Source organism: Pinus tabuliformis, chromosome 6, assembly GCF_031772625.1.
Source record: "Pinus tabuliformis cultivar Carrire ecotype Pingquan chromosome 6, CPIR1, whole genome shotgun sequence".
Classification (NCBI taxonomy): Eukaryota; Viridiplantae; Streptophyta; class Pinopsida; order Pinales; family Pinaceae; genus Pinus; species Pinus tabuliformis.
The window spans coordinates 1,347,874,906-1,347,900,377 of NC_142292.1; the positions used below are offsets into that span (position 1 = coordinate 1,347,874,906).

The 25,472-nt window shown below is 39.5% G+C and overlaps 2 protein-coding genes across 2 annotated transcripts in view; both read left to right on the plus strand.

Moving 5' to 3' along the window:
* Positions 1–25,472, plus strand: part of LOC149263628 (protein TORMOZ EMBRYO DEFECTIVE-like) — a 306,527-nt gene that overhangs the window by 194,859 nt on the left and 86,196 nt on the right. The window lies entirely within an intron of this gene.
* On the plus strand, positions 8,904–24,804 carry LOC149263629 (uncharacterized). Its single transcript, XM_089459347.1, has 3 exons — positions 8,904–9,051; positions 23,899–24,423; positions 24,538–24,804. Exons 1-3 carry the CDS (start codon positions 8,904–8,906, stop codon positions 24,744–24,746), a joined length of 882 nt encoding a protein of 293 aa, XP_089315473.1. The 3' UTR covers positions 24,747–24,804.

Here is a 25,472-nt window from a genome sequence, read left to right on the forward strand (position 1 = left end):
TTTTTTCCTTTTGCTGTCCCAAACTGCCCTTCAGCACTCAAGCTCTGATACCATGTAAAATTTTCTGTTTCCCACCCCGGTTTTCAGTTTCACCTTATTTCTCCCATGTAGTTAAATGCCCATTCCCATAACCATACATTTAACAGACTGAAAAAATAAATATTGCTGAAAACACAAATTCTGGAAATTTTTCAGAATGCTGGAAATTGCAGAAATAAAAATCAGCAATTAAAAATAGCCATAAAAACACATTTAAACTCAGTGATTTTTGGTCAACTTGACCCTGGAAAAACCCCCTACAACTCTTGGGGAAAACCAGTTTGAGAGCTCTTCTTTATTTCTGGAAAATGCCTTTTACAGAGAAAAATTTTCAGCAAAAAATCAGCAAAACAGAAATTTTTCCAGCAAGCAAACTTATCTGTTTTTCAGCTAACAGACAATCTGGAAAATGGCTGTACGAGCTGTACGGACTGTACGGACGACTGTACGGACTTGTACGGACAGACCTCGAAATTCGTGCAGAAAATCGCCTCCTCGATATTCGTGCTGAAAATCAATTTTTTCACTGTTTTGCTCACTAAATCTGCCTTTTTCTGCTTGTTCTTTGAGCTGTACGGATTTGCTGAAGTGCTGCCTTGGTATGTGTGCCAAACTGCTGCCTCTTTCTCCTCCTTGTCCAGAAATCTCCTTTGCTCTCTTGCTCTCCTTCTCCCAATCTGCTCATGAAAGAATGAATGATCTTTTTCCTCATTTTCCTCCCTTAACCCAACCCTAAATGACTTTTGGGTGATCCCTAAATCCAATGGCTGAAATAGATTTAGATCAATGGCTGAGATTAAATGCTCATTTAAATCTCACTTTCTATTTTTTAATTCACCCCACTTTAATAAAGACCCACTTAGTCATTTATTTCCAAAGTCACTTTTCCTTTCTAATTTTTCATTGACTTTATAAAGTCACTTTAAAATTAGACTTAGTAACTTTATCACTTAAAGTCACTTTCAAATTAGATTTAACTTTATAAAAATTATAAAGTTACTTTAGGAGAAAAATTAAATTCTTTTGGACACTTTTCCCTAGGCCAAAGATCAAAGCCTTAGGGAACCACCTGTCCTCCGGTACCAAATTTCAACAACTACCGGGTTGATAAAAGTAAAGAAGGGAGTCCCAGGAGTTGCAGCATTATTGCTGCAATACTGGAGCCCACCAAAGGGGAAGGGGCAAACTAGCCCTATGTGGACCCAGTGGAGGAATGTGGACCCAGGTGGGAGAAATGATGAATGGGGTAATAATGAATGGAAAGATGGTAATATTGCGCAGATAAGGGAGCGGGACCACGCATCCAAAAACGAGGTTTCCCGTGAAATACCATCCCTGGAACCAAATGGTCAACAAAAGAGATCCCATGGGACTAGAATCCAAGGTTAATACCTAAAAGGGGTCTAGGGGACAAAAGCATAGACCTAGCCCATTCTTTCTACTGAATCCCCCCATTAATCCATGCCCAAAAGTGTCCATGATAAGCAAACTACAATACTCAATTTCGAAATGACAAGGCATACCTTTAGATTCGGGAGGCCCACCTTCAATCATACGATCATGGCAGATGGGCAAGGGACCACATGGCTGGCTCAGGTGGTGGAGAAAATGGGATAATGAGCTAGTTGGTGGCTGCAAGGGGCTACTAGTTGCCGGCTGTGGACCATCTTGGAGAAAAAAATTCTCCTAGGAATATTACCCACAAAATGATGGGTAAAAGTCACAAAATTAACATCTCCTAACTTTCTTAAAATCTAAGCTATGTAATCATTGTATGGCGAATTAAAATATACTCTAATTGCCTCATGTAATGGGCTTAAGAAATATAACTTCTTGTCTTGAAGCATAATGAACTTATTTCAATCAAACATGTTGTAAAAGAGGTCCACAACTGCCATTGAATATTGCATCCGATCATCAATTTTATGTGGTTAAAAATTGTGCACAAAAAGTTCACAAAAATGAGCACAAAAATGAGTCTTGGCAATTTTCAGCCATGTTAGGAATGAAATGAGAGAGGGGATACAACCTGGAATGGTGATCCACCTCATCAACTGCAACTCTGGAACTGTTTTCCATCTTAGAAATAATCACTGAATTCGTAGTGAACTCAAATCGCTTGTCGGTACTTGAATGTGTAATCTAGTAGATAGAGTGGAGATTCAAGGACAACGTCGAAACATGTACCATATTTTGGAAACGTCCATAATCGAGGTCCACTCTCCCTTCTCTGCACATTGTCATAGGATTATTGTCTCCCGACAACATAGGAGATATAGTGCAATGTACCGATGAAGAAAATTAATGTTTTAATGCAGTAATATGATTAGAGGCACCTGAATCTAATATCCATCTATATATGATGAAGCAATAGTAGTCAAAACATGACCCTTACCTTTATCCTCTAGTAGCTTGTCTTCAATCTTCTTCTTGACATTGTTTGGTATGCAATTTATAAGGTTGTGTTGTAGAAATACTTTTTCCATAAGATCAATGGCGTTCACCATACAAGAATTGTTTGGATGAAATTCTCTATTATAGTAGCTGTAATTTTTTCTCTCAGATTTCTCTCCCTTGGAATTTGAGGACTCCCTAGTGGGAGTTGGATTTTTTCTTCTTCTTATGATTTGCTTCCTTCTTTCCATTTGTTTGTTGCTTGTTCTCCTTGCTATTCTCAAGTCTCCTGTACAGTAAGTGGATGTGCGGTTAAGTTTTTAAGAGCTCCCATTTGAATGACCTTATTTTGCTCATGAATGAGTGAATCTTTGAAGTCATCCATAGAGGGCATCTTCTAAGTTTTTAACATAGAAAACCTTGTAGTGTAAAAAAAGGAACAAATATAGAATACTCAGGTCCTAGCTTTGAAAGAACTGAGAGGGAAAATTGGTCCTCTTTCCTATCAATGCCACATGCTTTAACCTATTGAAGCAAAGCCTTGAATTTTGAAAATAATTCTTGTAGGGTCTCGAAGTTTCCTGGGCTCAAGGATATGAGATCATACAATTGATGTTCTCTTGGTTCATCCGGCCTTCCAAATAGTCCCTCCAACTTAGTTCATACTTAGTTGGGAGTTGAGCAAGCTTCAACATGGAAGAGAAAGTTTGGAGAAATAAACAAGCATGGAAGCCCATAGGCCTCATCCACCATATTAAAATACTTTTGCTTCTCTTTGGCTGAATTGGGCTCTACTTCAGTCACCAAAGTAACTCTATAAGCTCCTCATTGGTCAGTAGAAGTAGGAGCTTGTGCTTCCACTCAAATTAGTTGAATGGAGTAAGAATCACATTAAAAGTGAGCTGATTCATCCTATTCACGAGGGCTTCACTCAATGAACCTATGCCATATCACGTGTGTTCGTGGCATACTAAATAATAGCCTTAATTTGAATAAATATTGGAAAATATCTCTAAAAATCACATTATTTAACCCCCTATCAATATGAACCCAATACACCTTCCCAATTTAAAAACCCCTACTTTCACTAGATATTGTAGGTATCCATTTTTTCATTAACATTTTTTATATTGCTTTATATTTTTTCATTAACTTTGAGCTCCATTTTTTATACCTGCCAATATAAAATCCCTTTACCCCCTATTATATGCTCAATATATTATGTCATTTTTTCCTTAAGATATATCCCCCAATATGAACGCACGTGGTATTGCTCCATCAACGAAGACCCGTGATCCTGTTTGGGCAATTCAATTTTGTATGGGTTGGAATAACATGAGTGTATTCCTCACAAACTACTTAAATGCTCTAATACCATGTAGGATTTTAAGCACAAGCACAGGAGCTAGTTGTGACGAAGTGATACACTAGCAATTGCAAGACAATAAAAGAGAAGAGAATGAAATAACACTCATATAGACTATGCATGAGGTGTAGACCAGTTGATTTGTGTGGGGTTTAGTCCCCACTAGGATTCAGTTTCAAACCTCATGGGGAAGTGTTGAGGATTGAAACCATGTTTGGGGGAATTAAAACTATCCCAAGGGGCGTCCATGCTTGATAACGCCTCGCACAATCTTGGTGATAACATCCCATTGGTGGGTAGATCGTTCTTCCTTCCAATATACAGGCTGGCCCTGGCCTAGGCTCAACCTAGCTACAAAAAAGAAAAAGAAAAAAACACTCAAATAGACTAAATAGCTGAAAGACCAATTCAAATTCGCTTGTATTACATTGCTTGACTAAGTGTACATATTTATAACACTCTCTTGAGAGAGGACAAATGCACAAAAGGTTGGGTTTCCTTAGTACATGTACATGCAAGCAAAAGTAAATCCCCCCTTCCCCCCAAGAGTTTCATTTAACTAACCCAAGAATGGATTTAGCTAGTAAAAAGTGGAGTTAGAGCAATAATTAAGTTACGTAGCCCAAAATAGATTGAGAATTAAAGTAATCATAACAAGCCAAGTGAAGTGTGCTTTCACTCCTAGAAAGTAGGGGCTAACCTATCAAAATCACACTTATTCCTAGAAAATATGAATTTACCAATGGTGGTTTATGAACTCATACTTTTGGCGACTCGTATTTTCCCATGGCATTGCATATTATGCATGTGGGGAAAATTATGCACATAACTCTAAACTATAGAAATACAAGTACTCTCCAAAAATTGGACTAAAATTTAATCAATAAAATGTATCCAAGAATAGAAGGATAAGTGGATTAGTTGATCTTCAAGAATCAGAAAGCTAATTAAGAATAATTACACACTTGTCTACGAGGATAAGATAAGGTAGTGGATACGGCTGATAGATAAGTTCAATGGATAATGCCATGCTAGTGCACTATGATGCCTTGTCATTGCCTTGTCATTACTCAATCATTGCCACATGTCATCCTACATGGCAACACTTGCTAAAAATAGGAATTACTCTAAATAGTAATCCTACCAAATAATATTTAATGTGCATCTATTTCAACAAATTTGGATCTCCTTGATGTTATCCTTGATATATCTTCGCTTTGGTTCAACTCCATTTTCTCTCTATGATTCAAGTTTGCAACTGATTGACCTTGGGACATAGAGCTAAGTGAAAGCTATTTTCACTTTCCAATTAGATCTTCCATGATGGAGATCTCAACAAAATGCAGGTTGTAAAGCTCAAGTGCTTGAAAGAGTTGGTTACAACAACATGATTTTCAAGGAAATGGACAATGATTAGGGACCTTGCAACAGTCATTCGGGACTCTTTTTCATTCAGATGGGAACCACAATCTAGGGTTTGCAAATGATGGGTTCATTGGGAGAGGTGATAGGGCACATGTGTTTCCATTAGTTGTTGGAATGGTAAGGGTTTTTTTGGTCATTTTGGATTTAACGTATGATGCTCTATGTCATTAGACATCCTATTTATCACTAAGACACATGAGAGTCATGTTAGGCCTCTTTAGGACATCACAGGATACTATTGGTTTTCATCTTGCAGGCAGAAGATGAGGAGCTTAGGTGTTATCAAAGGTTTAGGTGGACTTGCTTGTTGCATTAGGAACTCCCTCTAGGATAGGATATCTTTGGTGGCCGCAAATGAGTTTGCTAGGTTCACGTGGGTTTTGGTTAGAGGTGTTCCCCTATCCCTAAGGACATTTAAATTGTAGTTTGTTAGTTCTCTCCAAATTTTTTGTCATGACTCATATGCTATTTATAATGGGCTTGACAAGGAACCCTTTATAGATTTGTATGCCTGCACCACCCAATACTTAGTGATTGGGGAGATTGTCCTTTTAGTTAGCTTCAATTCCCGCATTAGAGCACTCTAAATTCCCTCTTCCTCTCCGCGACATGTCAGAGGACATCTCCTACATCCGGGAGATAGATCAAAAGTTAGTGGGGCTTCATCGGATCCGATGATGCATTTGAGGCCTTTCATAGCGTATGCTTGGCACCTTTTTCAACTATTAGGGAACGTTAGGAGTTGTTGATTATGAACGGGCTCTCATGTTTCCCAGATTCTTGCTTCTTCATGTGTCGACCTTGTGGTGGAGGTGCGAATGTTGTTGTTTGTGTCCTCTCTACTCCCTCTTATTCGTCATTTCTTTCTTCTGCCACCCCCCTTGGAGACCATGCTCTTCTTTCCTTCTCTTTCTAAGTTGACACTCTCCTCCCTTCAAGCTTTCCTTCTCTCTCTAAGCTAACACTCTCCTCCCTTCAAGGGGCCACCCCACACTACGTTTCGATTTGATGAGGGGGACTCACACTTTTTCTACCCATCTCTGACAAGTGCATTCCTTCAAGATCTAGTTCTCCTTACTTGATTTTGCATCTACCAAGTACACTTGCCTCTCATCCATCATTTGGAAAGCAACCTTCAATTGCCACCCTCACACTGCTTGGCCCACTATCGCCTCTCAAAAAGCCAACTCTTGCTCTATGAATCAATGGTATCATGAAAATGCAAAGCTATCCACCACTAGCTTCGACATGCATTCACCTATCCTCACCCCTCCTACCCCAACCTCAAAGCTACATAATCATTGACTCGACCAGAAGAAACACGTCTTTGCTTCTCAAAGGAGATGGGACGTATGTACTTCCCTTAATCACTTCCCCAAACACTTTTGGTGCACTGTCCTCCCCGACCACTCTCCCATTCCATTCAATGTTAACCCTAGATCCATGTTCTCTCACATATCCACTTTTTGTGACAGTCTTGGGTAGTCTTAGATTCATGTTACCTCTCCACCTACTTCATGCTTCTTTCTCTTGAGCAGTAATATTAGAGGTCATTTTTGTGATCAACAATAGCAAAATAATAGACGAGGGTTTCTAGGCAGAGTTTTTAAGCATGATCTTAGTGTTGTGGTTTCCCACTTGGTTGATCTGTTCAACCATGTGGTCCATGCATGTTTTCCATCGGCATGGTCATATCACATCATTCGCTTGATACACATTTCGGGCCCCAATTCATATTCCAACAACTACATGATGATCATGGTGGGCCATATGTTCTCAAAGATTTATGCTACAAATCTTCATGTGAATCTATCTAGTGAGATTGAATGAAGATATGTCAGAGCTAGGGGGTAGGTAAGATTCCGACCATAGATCACATATTTACCATCTGGGCCATCATTGAGGAGGCACAACATTGTTCTTTGAAAGTGTACTATTGCTTTGTAGATTTTCAAAAAGCTTTTGTCTTCATGTTGTGAGAAGCCCTGCTCTAGAGACTTGGAGACATTGCCATCTCTAAGACCCCACTGACTACCATCACGTGCTTATATGGGTAAGTGCTTGGTCATCTTTGCACAGTTCATGGGATGTTTGATTACATCAAGAGAACCAATGGGGTTGATCCATAGTTTTAAAACTTCGATGTAGACTTGACTCGGTCATGTATGAATGCGACTTTCAACTCAAACTTGGATTGACTCGATTTTCAGAAAAATGCATAAGGTAATTATATTGTAATGATTTTTTTTTAAATATTCAAGAAAACAAACCATTAGACACATACACACACATATAATATGTATGTATGTATGTATGTAGTGTAGATCATTTGGAGGTGGTGTTATCACCCCAAGAAACTTTCCTAGGTTGTATCTCAGAGATGCTCGGGAACATTACAAACTCAACAAAAATGTTGGGTAAATGGTGGATGAATGTAAGAAATGCTGCATATTCAAGCCAGATAACCACTTCTACTATGATTGACCCTAGACATGGATGAACACCCCCAGACTACAAGGCTTTAGACCACCAATTACTCACAGTTTTGAATAAAATGTGATGATGGAGAAGACTGACCACACCAGCAGATGCACAGGACCCTGTGATGGCTGACTGCAACCAGTTAAAAGGTCTGTAAATCTGTTTCCTAATACATAGACAGGATGACAGCTCTCTGGTATTAAAACAACAGAAACTTGCAAACAAATTCAATGATACATGCTAAATCCTAACACAGAGGTGGGATGACAGCCCCTCTAATGCTAAACATTAACAGCACATGAATAAATGTAAAACAGGCACAGCCTGGAACAAGAAGAAGAAGTGGAAAGTGAGCAATCAACAGCAAAAGAAGCTTGTATTAGCTGGAAATGCAGACCAAAAGCTGCAGGTTACACAGTAGTTACAGTCTCCAGAAGTTGAAGCTTACAACAGAATAACACTCATCAACCTGATTACATCTTCTTTTTCAGTATATATGGAGTTTCTCACAAAATTGCTTTGCAACCCATGCGTGGAGGGGTCATAACTGACCACCAACCGCATTTACAAACTATCATGGGCCTCTCAAACATTCTGACTGTTTTAATTAACAAATTTGACAATCTCTGGTACTTTGTTGTACTCCTTGATCAGGTGGAATGTTTTATGAATACATGTCCATAACTGCTGCAATTATTTATCTGCTCAAGGTGGTATTTTCTCGTCCTTCACCGTGCTGCTACTTAAATGTGGTAGTTGAGGAATTCATGCACTGGAAACTGGATCATTTCTTGCTTCTTCGCGCGCACAAAACAGGCCCAAAACACAGCAAAATACATCAAAAATGGACGAAGAACCGAGGAATAACACTGGCCGTTGGATGGAAAAATGGACGGCCCAGATCTAATGACGGGAAGCGATGGAAGACACACAGGCGCAGGGATCAATGGCAGCTGTCAGATCATGTAAACAAACGGTGCAGATTGGATCGGAGGCTGCTATCAGGGAAGATGGGCGGAGATTGATTTGGGCCGTCAGATCGCATCGGGTAGGATCAGACGGCTATCGGGAGCGGAAGCTGCGCACAGGTTAACGAGCGGGGGACCGTACCGGGAGGGCGGTAAATGGTCTCCCCGCACCGCTCTTGGCGCTTGGCGATTTACATACAGGCCGGTGCGATCCGGTTATATGACGACGCATGGCTGACGGGACGGCGGGGAAAACCACTTTCCCGGGGGCTAACGAACGAGCGGGTTGGTGGAGCGGGGGAAGCGTCTATTGTCGGATCTCTGCGGGACGATCGGATGGTCGACAGATTAAAACACGTGTTTTAGTTGATATGACAGGTAAGGGCGTGGGTTATAATAATTTTATTATATGCGCGCGTGACTTAAACACAAAAAGGTTTATACAAGGTTTTAAAAAGCTTTCGGGCTTTTATAAAGGGTTAGTGGGTTAATAATATCAAAATAAGAAAAATGCCCAAATAGCCTTTAAACAAGGTTTATGCGGTTTAATAGCATTATAAACAAAAAGCGCCCGGGAGGTTAGAGGAACATGGGTTTAAAGGGGTTTTGGAGGCAAAACAGAGAAAAACAAGGTGGTGGGAGTTATAAGGATATAAAACAAATGAAGGGGGGAAAGATTAGATGAATTGCTGCTAGCCCCTCCTTGCAGAAAACACCACGGCCGAGCTGTCCTTGACCCTCTAGAATGCTCAAACATGTAGCAGAGCAAACAGGTGGTGTACAATAGATTCTGGTGGATGACAATCCTCGAATGCTTTGGATTGATTAAAAAATGGCATTGAAGTTCTTCTTTTTGACTATCATGATTCTTGGATGGCAAAATGGACGACCCAGATCTGATGACGGGAAGCGATGGAAGACACACAGGCGCAGGGATCAATGGCAGCCATCAGATCATGTAAACAAACGGTGCAGATTGGATCGAAGGGTGCTATCAGGGAAGACGGGCGGAGATTGATTTGGGCCGTCAGATCGCATCGGGCAGGATCGGACGACTATCGGGAGCGGAAGCTGCGCACAGGTTAACGAGGCGGGGACCGTACCGGGAGGGCAGTAAATGGTCTCCCCGCACCGCTCTTGGCGCTCTACGGTTTACATACAGGCGGGTGAGATCCGGTTATATGACGACGCGTGGCAGACAAGACGGTGGGGAAAACCACTTTCCCAGGGGCTAACGAACGAGCTGGCGGGAGTTATAAGGATATAAAACAAATGAAGGGGGGAAAGATTAGATGAATTGCTGCTAGCCCCTCCTTGCAGAAAACACCATGGCCGAGCTGTCCTTGACCCTCCAGAATGCTCAAACATGTAGTAGAGCTAACAGGTGGTGTACAATAGATTCTGGTGGATGACAATCCTCGAATGCTTTGGATTGATTAAAAAATGGCATTGAAGTTCTTCTTTTTGACTATCATGATTCTTGGATGGAAAAATGGACGACCCAGATCTGATGACGAAAAGCGATGGAAGACACATAGGCGCAGTGATCAATGGCAGCCGTCAGATCATGTAAACAAACGGTGCAGATTGGATCGAAGGGTGCTATCAGGGAAGATGGGCGGAGATTGATTTGGGCCGTCAGATCGCATCGGGCAGGATCGGACGACTATCGGGAGCTGAATCTGCGCACAGGTTAACGAGCGGGGGACCATACCGGGAGGGCGGTAAATGGTCTCCCCGCACCGCTCTTGGCGCTCGGCAGTTTACATATAGGCAGGTGAGATCCAGTTATATGACGACACGTGGTTGACGGGACGACGGGGAAAACCACTTTCCCGGGGGCTAACGAACGAGCAGGTTGGTGGAGCGGGGGAATCGTCTATCGTCGGATCTCTGCGGGACGATCAGATGGTCGACAGATTAAAACACGTGTTTTAGTTGATATGACAGGTAAGGGCGCGGGTTATAATAATTTTATTATATGCGCGCGGGACTTAAACACAAAAATGTTTATACGAGGTTTTAAAAAGCTTTTAGGCTTTTATAAAGGGTTAGCGGGTTAATAATATCAAAATAAGAAAAATGCCCAAACAACCTTTAAACAAGGTTTATGCGGTTTAATAGCATTATAAACAAAAGGCGCCCAGGAGGTTAGAGGAACATGGGTTTAAAGGGGTTTTGGAGGAAAAACAAAGAAAAACAAGGTGGCAGGAGTTATAAGGATATAAAACAAATGAAGGGGGGAAAGATTAGATGAGCTGCTGCTAGCCCCTCCTTGCAGAAAACACCACGGTCGAGCTGTCCTTGACCCTCTAGAATGCTCAAACATGTAGCAGAGCTAATAGGTGGTGTACAATAGATTCTGGTGGATGACAATCCTCGAATGCTTTGGATTGATTTAAAAATGGCATTGAAGTTCTTCTTTTTGACTATCATGATTCATACTAGTTATCCTTCATGCAAAACTAGTGATGTTTCCTTACACCTCCTCCTCACCAAAGTTCATAGTTGGCAAGAAGTCGAACAACATTTGGTGGCCCATATATTCTCATAACATTGTAAAACTTATGTGGTTTGCAATATTTTATTGCCTCTGCTTTGCAAGTGGGGATTCTAGATTGAAACAATTAAATTCATTGCCACATTGTGGAAAGATGTAAGGAATTAGTTACAAGAATTATGGAATTGAAAAATCTTAGTTGATGGAACACAAATAAGGTTTGTTTGACCGATTGGTTCTGGTCGATTTGGTACCAAGCCAACCCAAATCACACCCTTTTACAAGTTGATGCTAAGTTGACCCAATGGCCTATCAACTTGTTTGATTTGATTGATTCTTAGTTAGACTGGGTCGGGTTTTAAAACTATGGGTTAAATGGGGTCATTCCTTGTCTCCCAACCTGTTTGGGACATATATGGATGAGTTGGAGGCCTTTCATCACGAGCATATCTAGGACAAAAATGGGTGTCTCCTCCACCAATATTTGATATCTGTCCTACTCTTTGTTGATATGTGGTCCTCCTAGCCTTATCTCTAGACAACTTACAAAGTTAGTTGGATGCCTTAACTCTCTTCTATGACCTTTTGCAATTGTTTTTCAGCTTATATAAAACCAAATTTATTATCTTCAGTGCATTGAAGAAGGTCTCAGACCTTCATTTCTTCTTTAGAGTGGAGGAGATCAATATCACCAACACCTACACCTACTTGGGGGTGGGATTTTCAAGACCTCGCTTTAGTTTGCAATCGACCCTCTAGCCACATATCAACAAGTGGTACATATTCTTATCCCTTCTCGATATAGTTATCTCGACACCATTTTTATAATGTCTCATTTATGATGTCTCTCATGAATTGCTGTATGCTACCCACTGTTCTCTATTGCTCATAAATCTGGGGGTCTTCTATGCTTGAGTTTGATTGGGCTTTAGTTGAGAGATCCCAAACCCTTCTCCTCTAGCACATTATTAGATGCAAGTAGATAGTCCCTCAACACATCGTCTTACAGAGGTTGCGGCTTGACCCTTCTAACTTGAGATAATGCTTAAACTAGTCCCTATTTTGCATTGCATTTGGAGCTTCGCTGACTCTGTGAAGGGGTGAGACTAGTGCCCATGCTTGGCCTATTGCTCTTCAGAGACCATTTCCCTCTCTAGCCATTCGGGTTGGGATTGAGGTTTGTTTGTGTGGATTTTACATCTTTTAGAGTTTGTGAGCATTCAAATGGATCATCTCCCTCCCTTTAGATATTCTTTGGAAGCATCTGGCCACCTCCTACCTATTAGACAAGAGCTGACTAGGATCATCAAAGATGACATTTAGTGTTAGTTTATCTAGATCACTTGGGTTAATCTTGAAGGTGGTTTATTCCCAAAGATGGCCTTCTAAGTTGAGCACTTCTTAGAGCTTAGAGATGGGCTCATTGTTGAACCATAATATACACTTCATCATTGGATGCATGGTCTTCACATTCCCTTAGTGCAGTACAAGTTGAGTTGTCATAGACTTCGGGTAGAGATAGATCGCAAAATAGATCGATCAAACAAGATTTTTCGAGTTATGCCATCTCCGGGTTGTCGAGGCTGAGGAGCATTTCATCTTTCATTGCTCCAAATGCTTTGAGACTAGGGGGAGGTTCCATTTCCTATTTAAAGGGACTTAGATTGTCATTGGCTTCTTCAGATATTTCAACCAAAGATGCTTGGCCTTATATAGTAGGATGCTCGAAGGCGCTAATTCCATATTCTTCAACCTCCTACTAGACTAGACTTTACCTAGCAGATCATTTCCTTTTTCGTGATGCTACCCAAGTGGGTAACCACTAGGAGAAAATTTTCTCTTATTTGTTCAACTTACCAACCAACAACCCTATGATGATCTATTGATAGCTTGCCTTAAAAGCCTTCCATCAATGCTCTGATTAGTGCTTTATTTCATCTAGCTTACTAGTTGAAGGTGGGTCATCTATTGTAAGGTATTTTAACTATTTTTGTAATCAAGTGCTTACATTTAATGTTTAAGGGCATACTAGTATGGATCATTGGATGAATTGGATGATAGAGTGCTTTTGGTTGTATTCTTGTTCCCATGCTTCACCTTGGTAATTATCCTTTGCCCCTAGTCTGGTGTGACCTTCATTGAGACCTTTCTTCCTTTGTCTAGGAGGGGCAGATATTGGAGGCACTGATTGATGTTGCAAGAACATGTTAATCCATACTTAACACTTTCCATTTGTCCATTATATCCATGTCCCATCATTTGGTTGATATCTATCTGTTGTCAATATTGGTTCCCTATTTTTCTTGGCCTCGAGTAGGTGTTTTGGAACTTTTCCCTAAGAGGCTGATGTAACAGAGGAAAAGTAAAAGCATGAGCCGCAATGTTAAAATGCAAAAGATTGGTTGAGATATAATAATGTTGGTGTACAAAAGGTTGTAGCTTAAACTCTCCCGCATTAGCCCTCACCTAGTTCTTGGCTAATGCATGAGTTGTCAAAATGAAAGGAACTATGAATATCCCAACGTCAATGAACAATAAAACATTTCATCTTTAAGGGTTAAATGATGCATAATTGAATTCTTGTAACTTATGCTATGCAAGAAAAAGAAAATCAATGAAGAAAAAAGGCACATCAGAGGGTTGTTAAAAGTAGGTCAAGGGAAGGTGTAACTTAGGTCCCACAATTGCTCCTTCTTTACATCATAATGCTCAAAGATGATGGAATTTCATAGTTGATACAAAGGCTATGGCATCCTCCATGAAGTAAATCCCTACCATATCACCAACCATTTGCACCCACTGATTGATGGGTTGGCCTATGAACTGTTACTCCCCTAAGGGGTGGAAGCACCTAATAGGGCCTTTTGATAACCGTCCCACATCTAAGCATGGTAACTTGTTTACAAATCATAAGCTTGGAAGACATCTAAAGATGATACTTGTGTGAAGTACTTTGGTACCTTTTACATTAGATATGCCCACTATGATACTTTTATACTTATGATGATGCTCTCACTTGATTTTGAGAGTATGTTTCAAATGCTTACTCCTGGTTTCAACTACCATCCTTTGAGGGATTGTATGAGGCTTCTACAACACTTCAGAGAGGATATCCAACCTCATTTGATGACCAATCTTGAACAATAGAGCTAGGACATCACCTTTTGATGAGTGTTGATCTTGGGATGTATCTAGCATTGATTATGACTTTCTCCTCTCCCTCTAGAGCTTGAAACGTTGTGCATTTGAGCCAAGACATTACCTAGAGAGTTGATGTACCTAATGTTACAAGAATTGTGCCCCCTTCAAAAGAAAAAAAATCCACGCATTGGACCTCAAAACTGTGGTTGAAGTGCTCTTGGATCCACACTTCCAAAAAATGGAACAACTCTTCGGGCTCAATTTGTGCGTTTCTTGGAAATGTGGAACTGCCATGTGTTGACTGTGCTTCGACGTGTCAAATTGTGCCCATCATGTTAACGGGGTGCTCCCTAGGTGCTTGCTAAATGCTCCCTAGATGCTTCCTAGATGCACCCTAATGGTAATGTTAAATTCTTAAAATAAAAGGAAATCCTTTTACTTAAATTTTTAACATTATTGTTAACAATTTCTGAATGTTTGACAGTGGTTCCCACCTCATTAGACTTCATATGGAGAAAATAGTATCTCATATTCAAAATTTAGCAGGCGTAACAGTTTTCAAGAGTTTAGGAGTAGCGAGATTGCAACATTTCATTAGATTCTATCGTGTATGAGGGTATGTGATTGGCATTTAATCAAGAGCACCAAGCCCCATATGTACTGTTAGTGTTGGTGCTATTGATTGTTGAACTCCTTTGTCATGGCTTGAGAAAAAATGTACCCTTCACTCAAATCAAAATCATTGTTCAGACATGTTAAGCTTTTTCTACCATATTTTAGACTTGGATAAGGCAATTTGATCAAAATGTGGTGGTGTTGACTGATGTCCCTAGAGAATCAAGGTAGAGAAAAAGGCTAGACAAGAGGGGAAGAATGAAGGATGATATTAGTGATGAGGTTCTCGATAGAAGTGATGGTGGAACATTGTTTGTCAAGGAGTGATGGAACATGCATGGTGATGCTACCCAACAGCGACAACTTGTGGCAACATGGGTTCTTTCCCAATTGGTGAACGCTTCTTCTGTAGAGAGGTGTTTAGCAATTAGCTCAGTTTATTGTTTTTGACCTTTTGGTCTTCATATTTCGATGTGTAGATGGCCTATTTCGTAGACATAAGTATTTGGTCATGTTATTGTTGACAATTGCTAGATAACTTGTTTCATTCGATATGTATATAGAATCTAGATACTTTCGACGCTTCGCTTCTCGAAGAGCTTCGTGCAACATTGGGTGTACCCCAAAGACGATAGGATTTGGCCAAGTTGGCGTTGTACCTTCTTGATGGACATTGCCCTATTGTCGAGTTGATTTGACAATGATGATAACTTGAAATCCCTTTAGAGGGAATGTTAAACTTCTCTAGATGATGATGTCATGCCCTAGCCTTGTGATGTCCCCTCATGTGGCTTGGATTGATGATGTGGGCTTGTTGGATAACGATGTGTCAATGACGAGGGTTTTGCTTGATGATTGTACACCTTGTTGATAAGGAGATGGGCTATAGAGTGGGGAGTGGCTTTTTGACCCATCCATAACATATTTTATGGAGATATGCACTCTAGAGGACGATGTTGCCCTTGGAGGCCTTTTACTTACATGCATGGGTTAAAAGGAGGCTTAATTTTATGTTTAACATTGAGATAGCTATCTTTGAGGTTGGTTTGTGACTTTCTTAACTTGTAATCACATATTTTATTATTTATTGTGTTTTTAGTCAATTTTAAGGCTAAATTGACTTGGTTTCCCTCATATAAGTAGAGGGGAGTCATTCTAGCCTTGGATGATTGTAATACACTCACTCATTCATTAGAGAGTGATCACTAGTAGTCTTTTTTTCTCTTGGATGCAATGGAGCATTGATGTAGCGAATTGTCTTGGGTGGAGGGGGTGGGCAGGGGCGTATTATGATTTGAAGGAATTTTTTCTTGGATGATATCTATGTTTCTATTGTGATTTTGTTCAAATTTATTTTTAAGTATTTTCTTCCATTTTGTAATTGTTGTGGAAATTGGGTTTCATTAAAATTTTCACCATGTGTTGAAACTTCTATGGCTCTAACATCTTCTGTTGCAAAATCATCATCTATTTCCAATCTAGGAACCTTGTATAGCTTGCTTGACTTTTTATCTTTAATTGATTGAAAGCTGCCAGGGTTTTGATGAAGAGAAATCTCTTTGTACCATTTTCTCTCTCATAAGTTATTCGAATTCGTCTTGTTTCCCTAGACCTTGTCTTTTAACTCCATTACTCCATGATTGAGAAAGGAACTAGTCCATTAGCATGTCAATCCTAACAATGAAAATCCAAACTTTTAACCTTTTATGTTTTCTGGGGTAAATTAGGGTCAGGTTATGGAAAAATCTGCATTTAATAGTACAAAGTATCTTGGACCTCATAGTTGTAGGGTTAGGCTTTGCATATACTAAATTGGAAAAGCAAAAACATAATTTTTATTGCATTTTCAGTCACTTTTTAGGGTTGACGTCTAGGATTTTGTAGTTTTTTTATTCCTTTTTAGCCACTGAATAATTGCTGCAACATATTTCGTAGCTACTCATTAATTAGCCTTTGTTTATTTCTTGCTTATCATCAATTTTAGGCGATTTTGTCATTGTTGTCATTAATTTTGCATGTTGTAAATTGTGCTGCTTAAATACCCTAATTTATAACAACAATTGGTTATTTAAAGGTAGCATGTGTTTGGAAACCTATTTGAGCCTTTCTAGGACTAAGTAAGCCCTCTAGATTTAAACATAAGGCCCTTTGAAGTTTGAACTCGTTCCCTTGTAATAACATCTCATCTCATTTGGAGTCCTACTTTATTGAATATTATCCTTGGGTGTTTTATTTAGTGAAACCCTTAGAGGGTATTTCACCTAGGAGTACTTGGGTTATCTAATCTACAAGATTTGTTGGGGAAGCCTCCTTTGTGGAAATAATATTCAACCACATAATAGGATGTGAACTATTCCTAAAGTGACAATGGCAATTGATTCCATTATTGCTATTAATCTAGAGTGCCGGTGAGGCTTTGCACTAAGGTACTAGAGTTTGCAGGAACACTACCCTCAAGAAGGGGAAATAAGAGACACTCTAATACCAACATACCTCCGAACCCTAGATCAATGTGGATTTGTGGAACCTTCCCCCGCCCCACAAGATTTCAGCAACATGACTAGACCAGATCCCTCCCCGAGAGACAAACAAGATCCCCCAAGCCTCAACAATGAACTACCTCTTCCAGAGAACAACACAATAGACAATCCATTCTTCCCACTAGTTCTCCCTTTGGACATCATAGTATTTTGAGCTTCTTTCATTCAACCTCAAATGTTAGGAGAGATGGGCCTATTCCATGATTGACCTACCTCATTACTTTTGTTTCTTCTTGTTTTTGGATCTTCTCCTCCTATATGTTTCCACCCCACATCGGGTTTCTAGGCTTGGGGTCGAGCATTGTTGATGCCTTGGCTTATATCTCTCTCTACTCTACATCTTGCCTTTTATAGGAGTCCTTTTGGTAATCTTGCTTTGTAATGAAATTATTTTACTCAACAATCTCTTTGAAATTCTCTTAAATCATCTGGACAGAAGTGTGTCACCTAAAGAAGCAACCAAATTTTGTAGAAAGTACTTTAAAGGAAAAGTCTAGTATGAAACTTTCAAATAATAGGGGACCTTTTGGTAATCTTGCTTTATAATGACATCATTGTACTCAATAGTCTCTTTTACCCCCTTTTGTGGTCATTAATTAGAGATTAATAAAATTCTCTTATCTTATCTTATCTAGATAGAAGAGTGTCACCTGTGTCACCTAAAGAAGCAACCAGATTTTGTAGAAAATACTTTAAAGGAAAAGTTTAGTATGAAACCTTAAAATAATAGGGAGACCTTTTGGTAATCTTGCTTTATAATGACATCATTGTACTCAACAGTGTCTTTGACCCCCTTTTGTGGTCATTAATTAGAGGTTAATAAAATTCTCCTCTTATCTTATCTAGATAGAAGAGTGTCACCTAAAGAAGCAACTAATTTTTTTAGAAAGTACTGCAAAGTAAAGTCTAGTATGAAACCTTCAAATAATAATGTGTCCAATAATTCGTGAATGTTTTTTCGTTTAGGGAAAATAGAAGGATAAAGAATACCCATAAAAAATCTCACTGTAGAAAAATTGATCATGTGATTAAAATGTTGTTGAATGCGATATGAAGGTCTCACTTGCACCTTCTAGCCACATTTCATGTTATGGAAAATAAGAAGAGGTGGATAGACTCTCATGCCTGAATGGGATGATAATATGGATTTTAAACCCTAGCAATGACATGGGAAATGACTTTTGGTGATGGGTGAACAAACAAGTTCATAGGGATATGGTAAAAAAATCCTTGAGAGAGATTTTGCATGGAGGTAGGTGAATGAGACCATGAAATCAATGCTAAAAAATATGCAAGTATGACAATCAAGGATGAGTTCCTTTTATCCACATTGGCCATTGTGTTGTCAATTTAGGATACATGCATGCACACATTGATGTCGAGAAAATCATTGATATATTTTGTTTATAATGCTACATAAACACATCATAGCTCATATAGTTATAACACCCCGGGTTTGAGAAAATAAAGTGTATATTTGTTTATGATGTTGTATCAATATATCATAGGTGATATATTTATAGCACCCCTAGTTAGTTAGGTGGTTTAGAGTCTAGACACATGACTCCTAGCTACAAAATCTAACATTTCATTGGTCACATACTTAACATATCAAGTGAAAAATCATTGTACCTTGAACATGATGACACATTATTGATTGTTACCACTCTAACACCCTCTTTTAAAACATGATGCCCCTTTTATATAAAATTCGATTCTCATTGCTCTTTAGATTTTACCTCCTCAATATGAAAGTTTAGAAATTTTGTAAATCAAGATACAAAATATGTTGATATGAACATTGCATATGAGTCAAGTTCCATCCACTTGATCATCTTGGTAATAGGCCATGGCATGTTACTGCAATATCTAGTAGGCCTAGTTCAAAACCTCACTATACAACCTAGGTCTTACGGCAACAAGAGATCAACCACCACTGTCACCTCAATGGCCTCTCTCCAGTTGTTTAGCGGTGGAATTTATCCCCACAAGGTTGGCTTCCCTACAAAATATCACCAACAAGATACTCTACTAAGGAGGGCTCAATGTTGATGGAAGGTCTTCTATCTGAAGGAAAGATACTGGCAAAACATTGAAAGGTTGAGATAACAATTGCCTAAAGTTCAAGTACACTCCCCTAAGACCTTTTTAATTTACAAGAGAGCTATTATAAGTTAGGGTTTGTAAGATATGCGGATTCAGGGCACGCGATGGCATACAACAACCCTTGAAAATAGCTTGTAAGGGATAGGATCAACAAAGGACCAATAGGATAAGAAGGAGGCAAGCGGCGATTAAGTAAACAATGGTTTTAAATGGCTGAAAGTGCATATGACAACAACAAATACAAAGATGTCAACCCTAATTTTAGTGTTAATATGCAATTAATGCTAGATTTTGCATTTTGTTATTTATTAAATGCAATTCCTTCCAATAGGGCAATATAACATATGGACATAAAATTGCTATAAAATGCAAATTTAAGCTAACTCCAACCTTGGTTATTGAGAAATTAAAGAAAGAGAAATTTATAATGATCAAAACCTACTAGACTAGTGCCTTTATCTAATTGGGCAATAAAGCCAATTAGGGAAAGTTCAATGACAGATGGTCTTGGATGAAAAGAGTGCAATTGTGTTGATTTTGGGTAGCATCGGATGTGCTCTAGCCACGAAATTTGGTGGAGAGGTTGGGGCACATGAGATCTCCAATACCGAGAAAGGGTTTGGACAGATTCTAAACAGTTCAGGAGATATTGAAATAATTAATATTTTTAATGGAGTCCCTAAGTATAAACTGAGGGAAAATAAAATATTAATGTGTATTAATATGAAACTGTGTTAGAATGGTCCAAAAGACATGGATCACTGATCGGAGAGCAGCTGAGGGGCATTGAGTATAAAGAGACAGAGAGGCAGAGATAGTGTCGGGAGAGCAGCAGAACAACCAGAGAGAGAGACACAGGAGCATCCAGTGCTCACGCAGGGCCACGCAGAGGCAACTAAGTGCTGCGCAGAGCACTAGAGAGGCCAGCGTAGCTGATGCAAAGGCTCAAAGAGTTGACGCAGGGCCAGTGTTGGGCTAGGAGAGGCTGATGCAGTCTAGATTGGGCAGATGCTAGGGTTTTTGGTAGTGTTGTGAAAATCGCGATTAAATCGCGATAAAGGGAAAAAATCGCGATTTTTCCCTCTGCCGATTAAATCGTGATAAATAAATGAAAAAATTGCCGGTATTTTTTTTGCCGATTTTTATTGAAAAAATCGCGATTTTATGAAAAAATCGCGATAAAAACGAAAAAATCGCCGGGGGTCGCGACAGCATGGTTTTATAACGTTTTTTTGGGTTTTTCATGTGCTCATTTGGACAGTCGCACGCGGAGGGAGTGGGGCAGCTTAATGATCAAGTCTAGGCCCTAGTATTGATATGCTATTCATGGTAATGTTAAATTCTTAAAGTAAAAGTGACATTCTCCTTAATCTTCATTTTCATCCTTTTACTTAAATTTTTAACATTACCATGAAATGACTCAGGATGTTTGAGAGTGGTTCCAGCCTCATTGGATTTCATATGGAGAAAGTAGAATTTTAGATTTCATTCAAAATCCTGCAGACTTATCAGTTTTTCAAGATTTCAGGATTGGGAGATTGTAATGTTTCCAGGTGACACCGCCTGCCCGGGCTACCACTGCCACTAGTAGAGGACGTGGTCTACCTCCTATAGCTTCTACTTCTAGTTCTTCAGCTTCTAGAGCACATCAAACTCCACTGCCATCTCCACCAGCACGGGCACTAGCATCTACATCTAGAGGGAAAGGGAAAGCTGTGGCATTTTCTCGCAAGAGGGGCAGAGGAAATCAATAGGATTAGACTTTCATTTTATTGTATATGACATTATGACATGATGAGATACATTATCATATTTTTTGTTGATATTTTGAGGCTGAGTTGGGAGTCAGGAGTCAGGACTTACTACTCAGGACATGATTCAATGTTATGTGTGATTTTAGCGCTAGAAATGATATTAAACATCTTATATATTAGTTTTTTTATCATATTTATGTGTCAATGTATTTATTTTATGTTGTAGATGGTTTAGAATCTAGATATTAAAAAAATTGAAAAAAAATGAATATTTTTGTACCAAACGATTTTTTCCTGATTTTTTTCCGATTTTTTCCCGATAATTCCGATTTTTGCCGATTTGTTCCCGCGCCGATTTAATCCCAATCACGATTTTCACAACATTGGTTTTTGGGGTAGATTGGTGCTGAGTAGTTGCCGGAAGGATTATCCGAGGTTTCAACCAGTGGATTTGTCAGAAACTGAGAGGTATTATTGCCAAGGAAATTCTCTATTGGGTAGGCCAGTTTCGGCACCCAGATTGTACTTTGATATTGCTTAATAAGAAAACCCTCAGATAGCTGCGCTGATTTTCCCACATTGGGTTTTTTCGGGGACATTAGTCCAAAAATAATGGTATCATATGGTGTGTTTGTTCTTGTTTCTTTTAATTGTTGGTCTGTAATATGTTGAGCATGCACCAGTGTTGCACACATCGCGATTTAATCGCGATAAAATCGGAAAATCGCGATTTTTTCAAAATGCCGATTCAAATCGCGATTTTTATCCAAAAAATCGGCGGAAATTTTTTTTAACGATTTTTATCGAAAAAATCGCGATTTTTTAAAAAATCGCGATTTTTTCGAAAAAATCGCGATTTTTAAGGAAAAAATCGCGGGAGGCGCGGGCAGCGGGGGTTTTATATGTAAAATCGATTTTTTGTTTATTCATTCAGCAGTCCGCCGCGGAGGAGAAGGAGGAGAAGGAGAAGAAGGGAGGGAGAGGGTTGCCGTCGCTTGTGGGAGCCGATTTTAGGAGGAATCCAAGCCAAGATCGCGAATTTGTCCATAAACCAGGTATGTAGATTAATTTTTTTTTGTTTTGGTTCTCTAAAAACTTTGTTTTTCATTGTTTTTAAAGAATTTTTAGAAATTTTTCATTGATTTGGGATGGGTTATTTGTTATGACTATGAGAACCAATTTTTGATTTTTATTTTCTCATTTTCTTTAAACATTGTTTATTTTTTTTGATTTTTCATTGTTTTTTGGGTTTAGAAATTCAAATTGGGATTTTGGAAATAATTAGCTTGTAATTTTGCAAATGCTAAATTGTAATTTGTATTTACTATTTACTATTATCATTTATGTAATCCTAAATTCCTATTTCCTAATCCTTATTTTTCCATAGGTTTGCAAATTCAAAATTCAAAAACAAACATGCCAAGGAAATTGGATCCTTTCTGGGAATATGGTGACCCTAAAACTCCGAATGATAGACAAAACTTGATTTGCAAGTTGTGTGGAAAGGAAATATTCGGGGGGGTGTACAGGTTGAAGTTCCACCTTGCACAAATCCCTGGACGTGATGTGGGGCCCTGTCTAAAGACAAATGCTGAAATTATCCAAAAAGCCATGAGAGCATTGGGAGAATTAGAGCACACTAGAGACGCCAAAGAAGAACTCAAAAGGCAACTAAGAAGGTCAGTTGAAGGAAGTGGGCCAAGTGGCACAGGTTCTACTGCAGCGTCAGTCAATCCGTTTGCTGCATCATCATATTTTGTTCCTCGAACCACACCTGGTTCACAACCAACTATCGGTTCAATGATGAAAAGAACTGAAAAAGAAAAAGCTGACAAGTTGATGACAAAATTTCTCCTCTGGAGTGATATTCCTTTCAGCATTATAAGGAATAATCCATTTTTCCAACCTACTCTTGATGCTGTTGCCAGTGTTGGCCCGGGGTACAAACTCCCTTCTCTTCATGATTTCAGAGGCCGGCTTCTTCAAGATGAAAAGCGTGACTGCACCCAAAGATTGGAGGATTTTAGGGCATCATGGGCACAAACAGGATGCACTGTTATGTCAGATGGTTGGACTGACCAAAAGGGGAGAACCCTTATAAACTTCTTGGTTAGTTGTCCCTTGGGGACTATGTTTATCAAATCTGTTGATGCAACTCATCAAATCAAAGATGCAAAAAATTTATGTGATTTGCTGGATGTGTTTATTTTGGAGGTGGGTGCAGAAAATGTTGTCCAAGTCATAACGGACAACGCTGCAAATTATGTTGCTGCTGGTAGATTGCTTATGGACAGGCATCCTACTTTATTTTGGACACCTTGTGCTGCCCATTGTATTGATTTGATGTTAGAGGACATAGGGAAAATTCCCTTTGTTAAAGAGGCTGTTGACTCATCAAAAACCATCACAAAATTTATTTACAATCACACATCTGTGCTTAGCTTGATGAGAAAATGCACCAACAACAAAGAGTTGGTGCGCCCCGCCATTACACGGTTTGCGACGAGTTTCATATCTCTTCAATCCCTCTTGAATTCTATGTGGGATTTGAAGAGAATGTTTGTTTCAGAGGAGTGGCGTTCTTCGCTAATGAGCCGCAAACCAGAAGGAGAGGCCGTCTGCAGACTTGTTTCATACCAAGAAGACTTCTGGGCGGGAGTGCAGGAGGTGTGCGCTGTCACAGAACCTTTGGTAAAGGTTCTTCGGTTGGTAGATGGTGAGAAGCCCGCAATGGGCTATTTGTATGAAGCCATGGATAGGGCCAAAGAAGCCATTCGGTCCTACTATGATGACAAGGGAGATGATGGGTTCCAGAGACAACTCCTTCTATGGAAGGTCATTGATGAGCGATGGAACAACACACTCCATCGTCCCATTCATGCTGCTGGCCTTTTCCTGAACCCTGCATTTTCTTATGCATGTGGGTTTAATTTTGATGTTGAGGTCGTGGAAGGATTATTAACCTGTGTCCAGAAGATGGTGAAAACTCCAGAAGAACGTATGGAGGTCTCTAGACAAATTGAGCAATATAAGTTGTCAGGTGGCACATTTGGCTTTGAGATGGCTATCAATGATAGGACGGTTAAAATCCCAGGTATTTTTTAGTTTGTAGTATGTACTTTGTAACTTTGTTTCAAATTTCATTGTTTCTTCAAATTCCATTTTTTTCTTATGTTTATTTAAAATTTTCTTTGTAATTTTGTTGTAGACGCATGGTGGAAGATGTATGGTGGCAGAGTACCCCTTTTGCAAAATCTTGCCGTGCGCATCCTCAGCCAAACATGCAGCTCCTCGGGATGTGAGCGCAATTGGAGTGTATTTGAAAAAATACACAACAAGAAGCGCAATAGGTTAACACTTAAACATTTAAAATATTGCAAATTTCCAAATAAATTTTTGAATTCATTAAAGTTTTAAACAATATTTTTTTTATAATATTAATTATTAATTTATTATTTCATGAACTTTGTACAGGTTGGAGTCCCATATCTACTACAATCTTCGATTGTGGGTGAAACAACTAGAGAAGACACCTGATACGGAAGCCATCTCATTGGATGGGATTGACACCACTGCTGAATGGAGGGTTGAGACCGAGAGGCCTCTCATGGATCCCACTGAGGATTGGTTAGTGCAGGATGAGGGGGAGGAGGAGGGGGAGGAGGAGGAGGAGGAGCAGGAGCAGGAGGAGGAGGAGTTGGAGGAGCAGGAGGAGGAGGTGACACCGCCTACCCGGGCTACCCGGGCTACCACTACCACCAGTAGAGGACGTGGTCTCCGTCCACCTCAGCCTCTTGTAGCTGCTACTACTAGTTCTTCAGCTTCTAGAGCACGTCAGACTCCACTGCCATTTCCACCACCACAGGCACCAGCTTCTACATCTAGAGGGAAAGAGAAAGCTGTGCCATATTCTCGCAAGAGGGGCAGAGGAAATCAATAGGATTAGACTTTCATTTTATTGTATATGACATTATGACATGATGAGATACATTATCATATTTTTTGTTGATATTTTGAGGCTGAGTTGGACTTGGGACTCAGGACTTACTATTCAGGACATGATTCAATGTTATGTGTGATTTTAGCGCTAGAAATGATATTGAACATCTTATATATTAGTTTTTTTATCATATTTATGTGTCA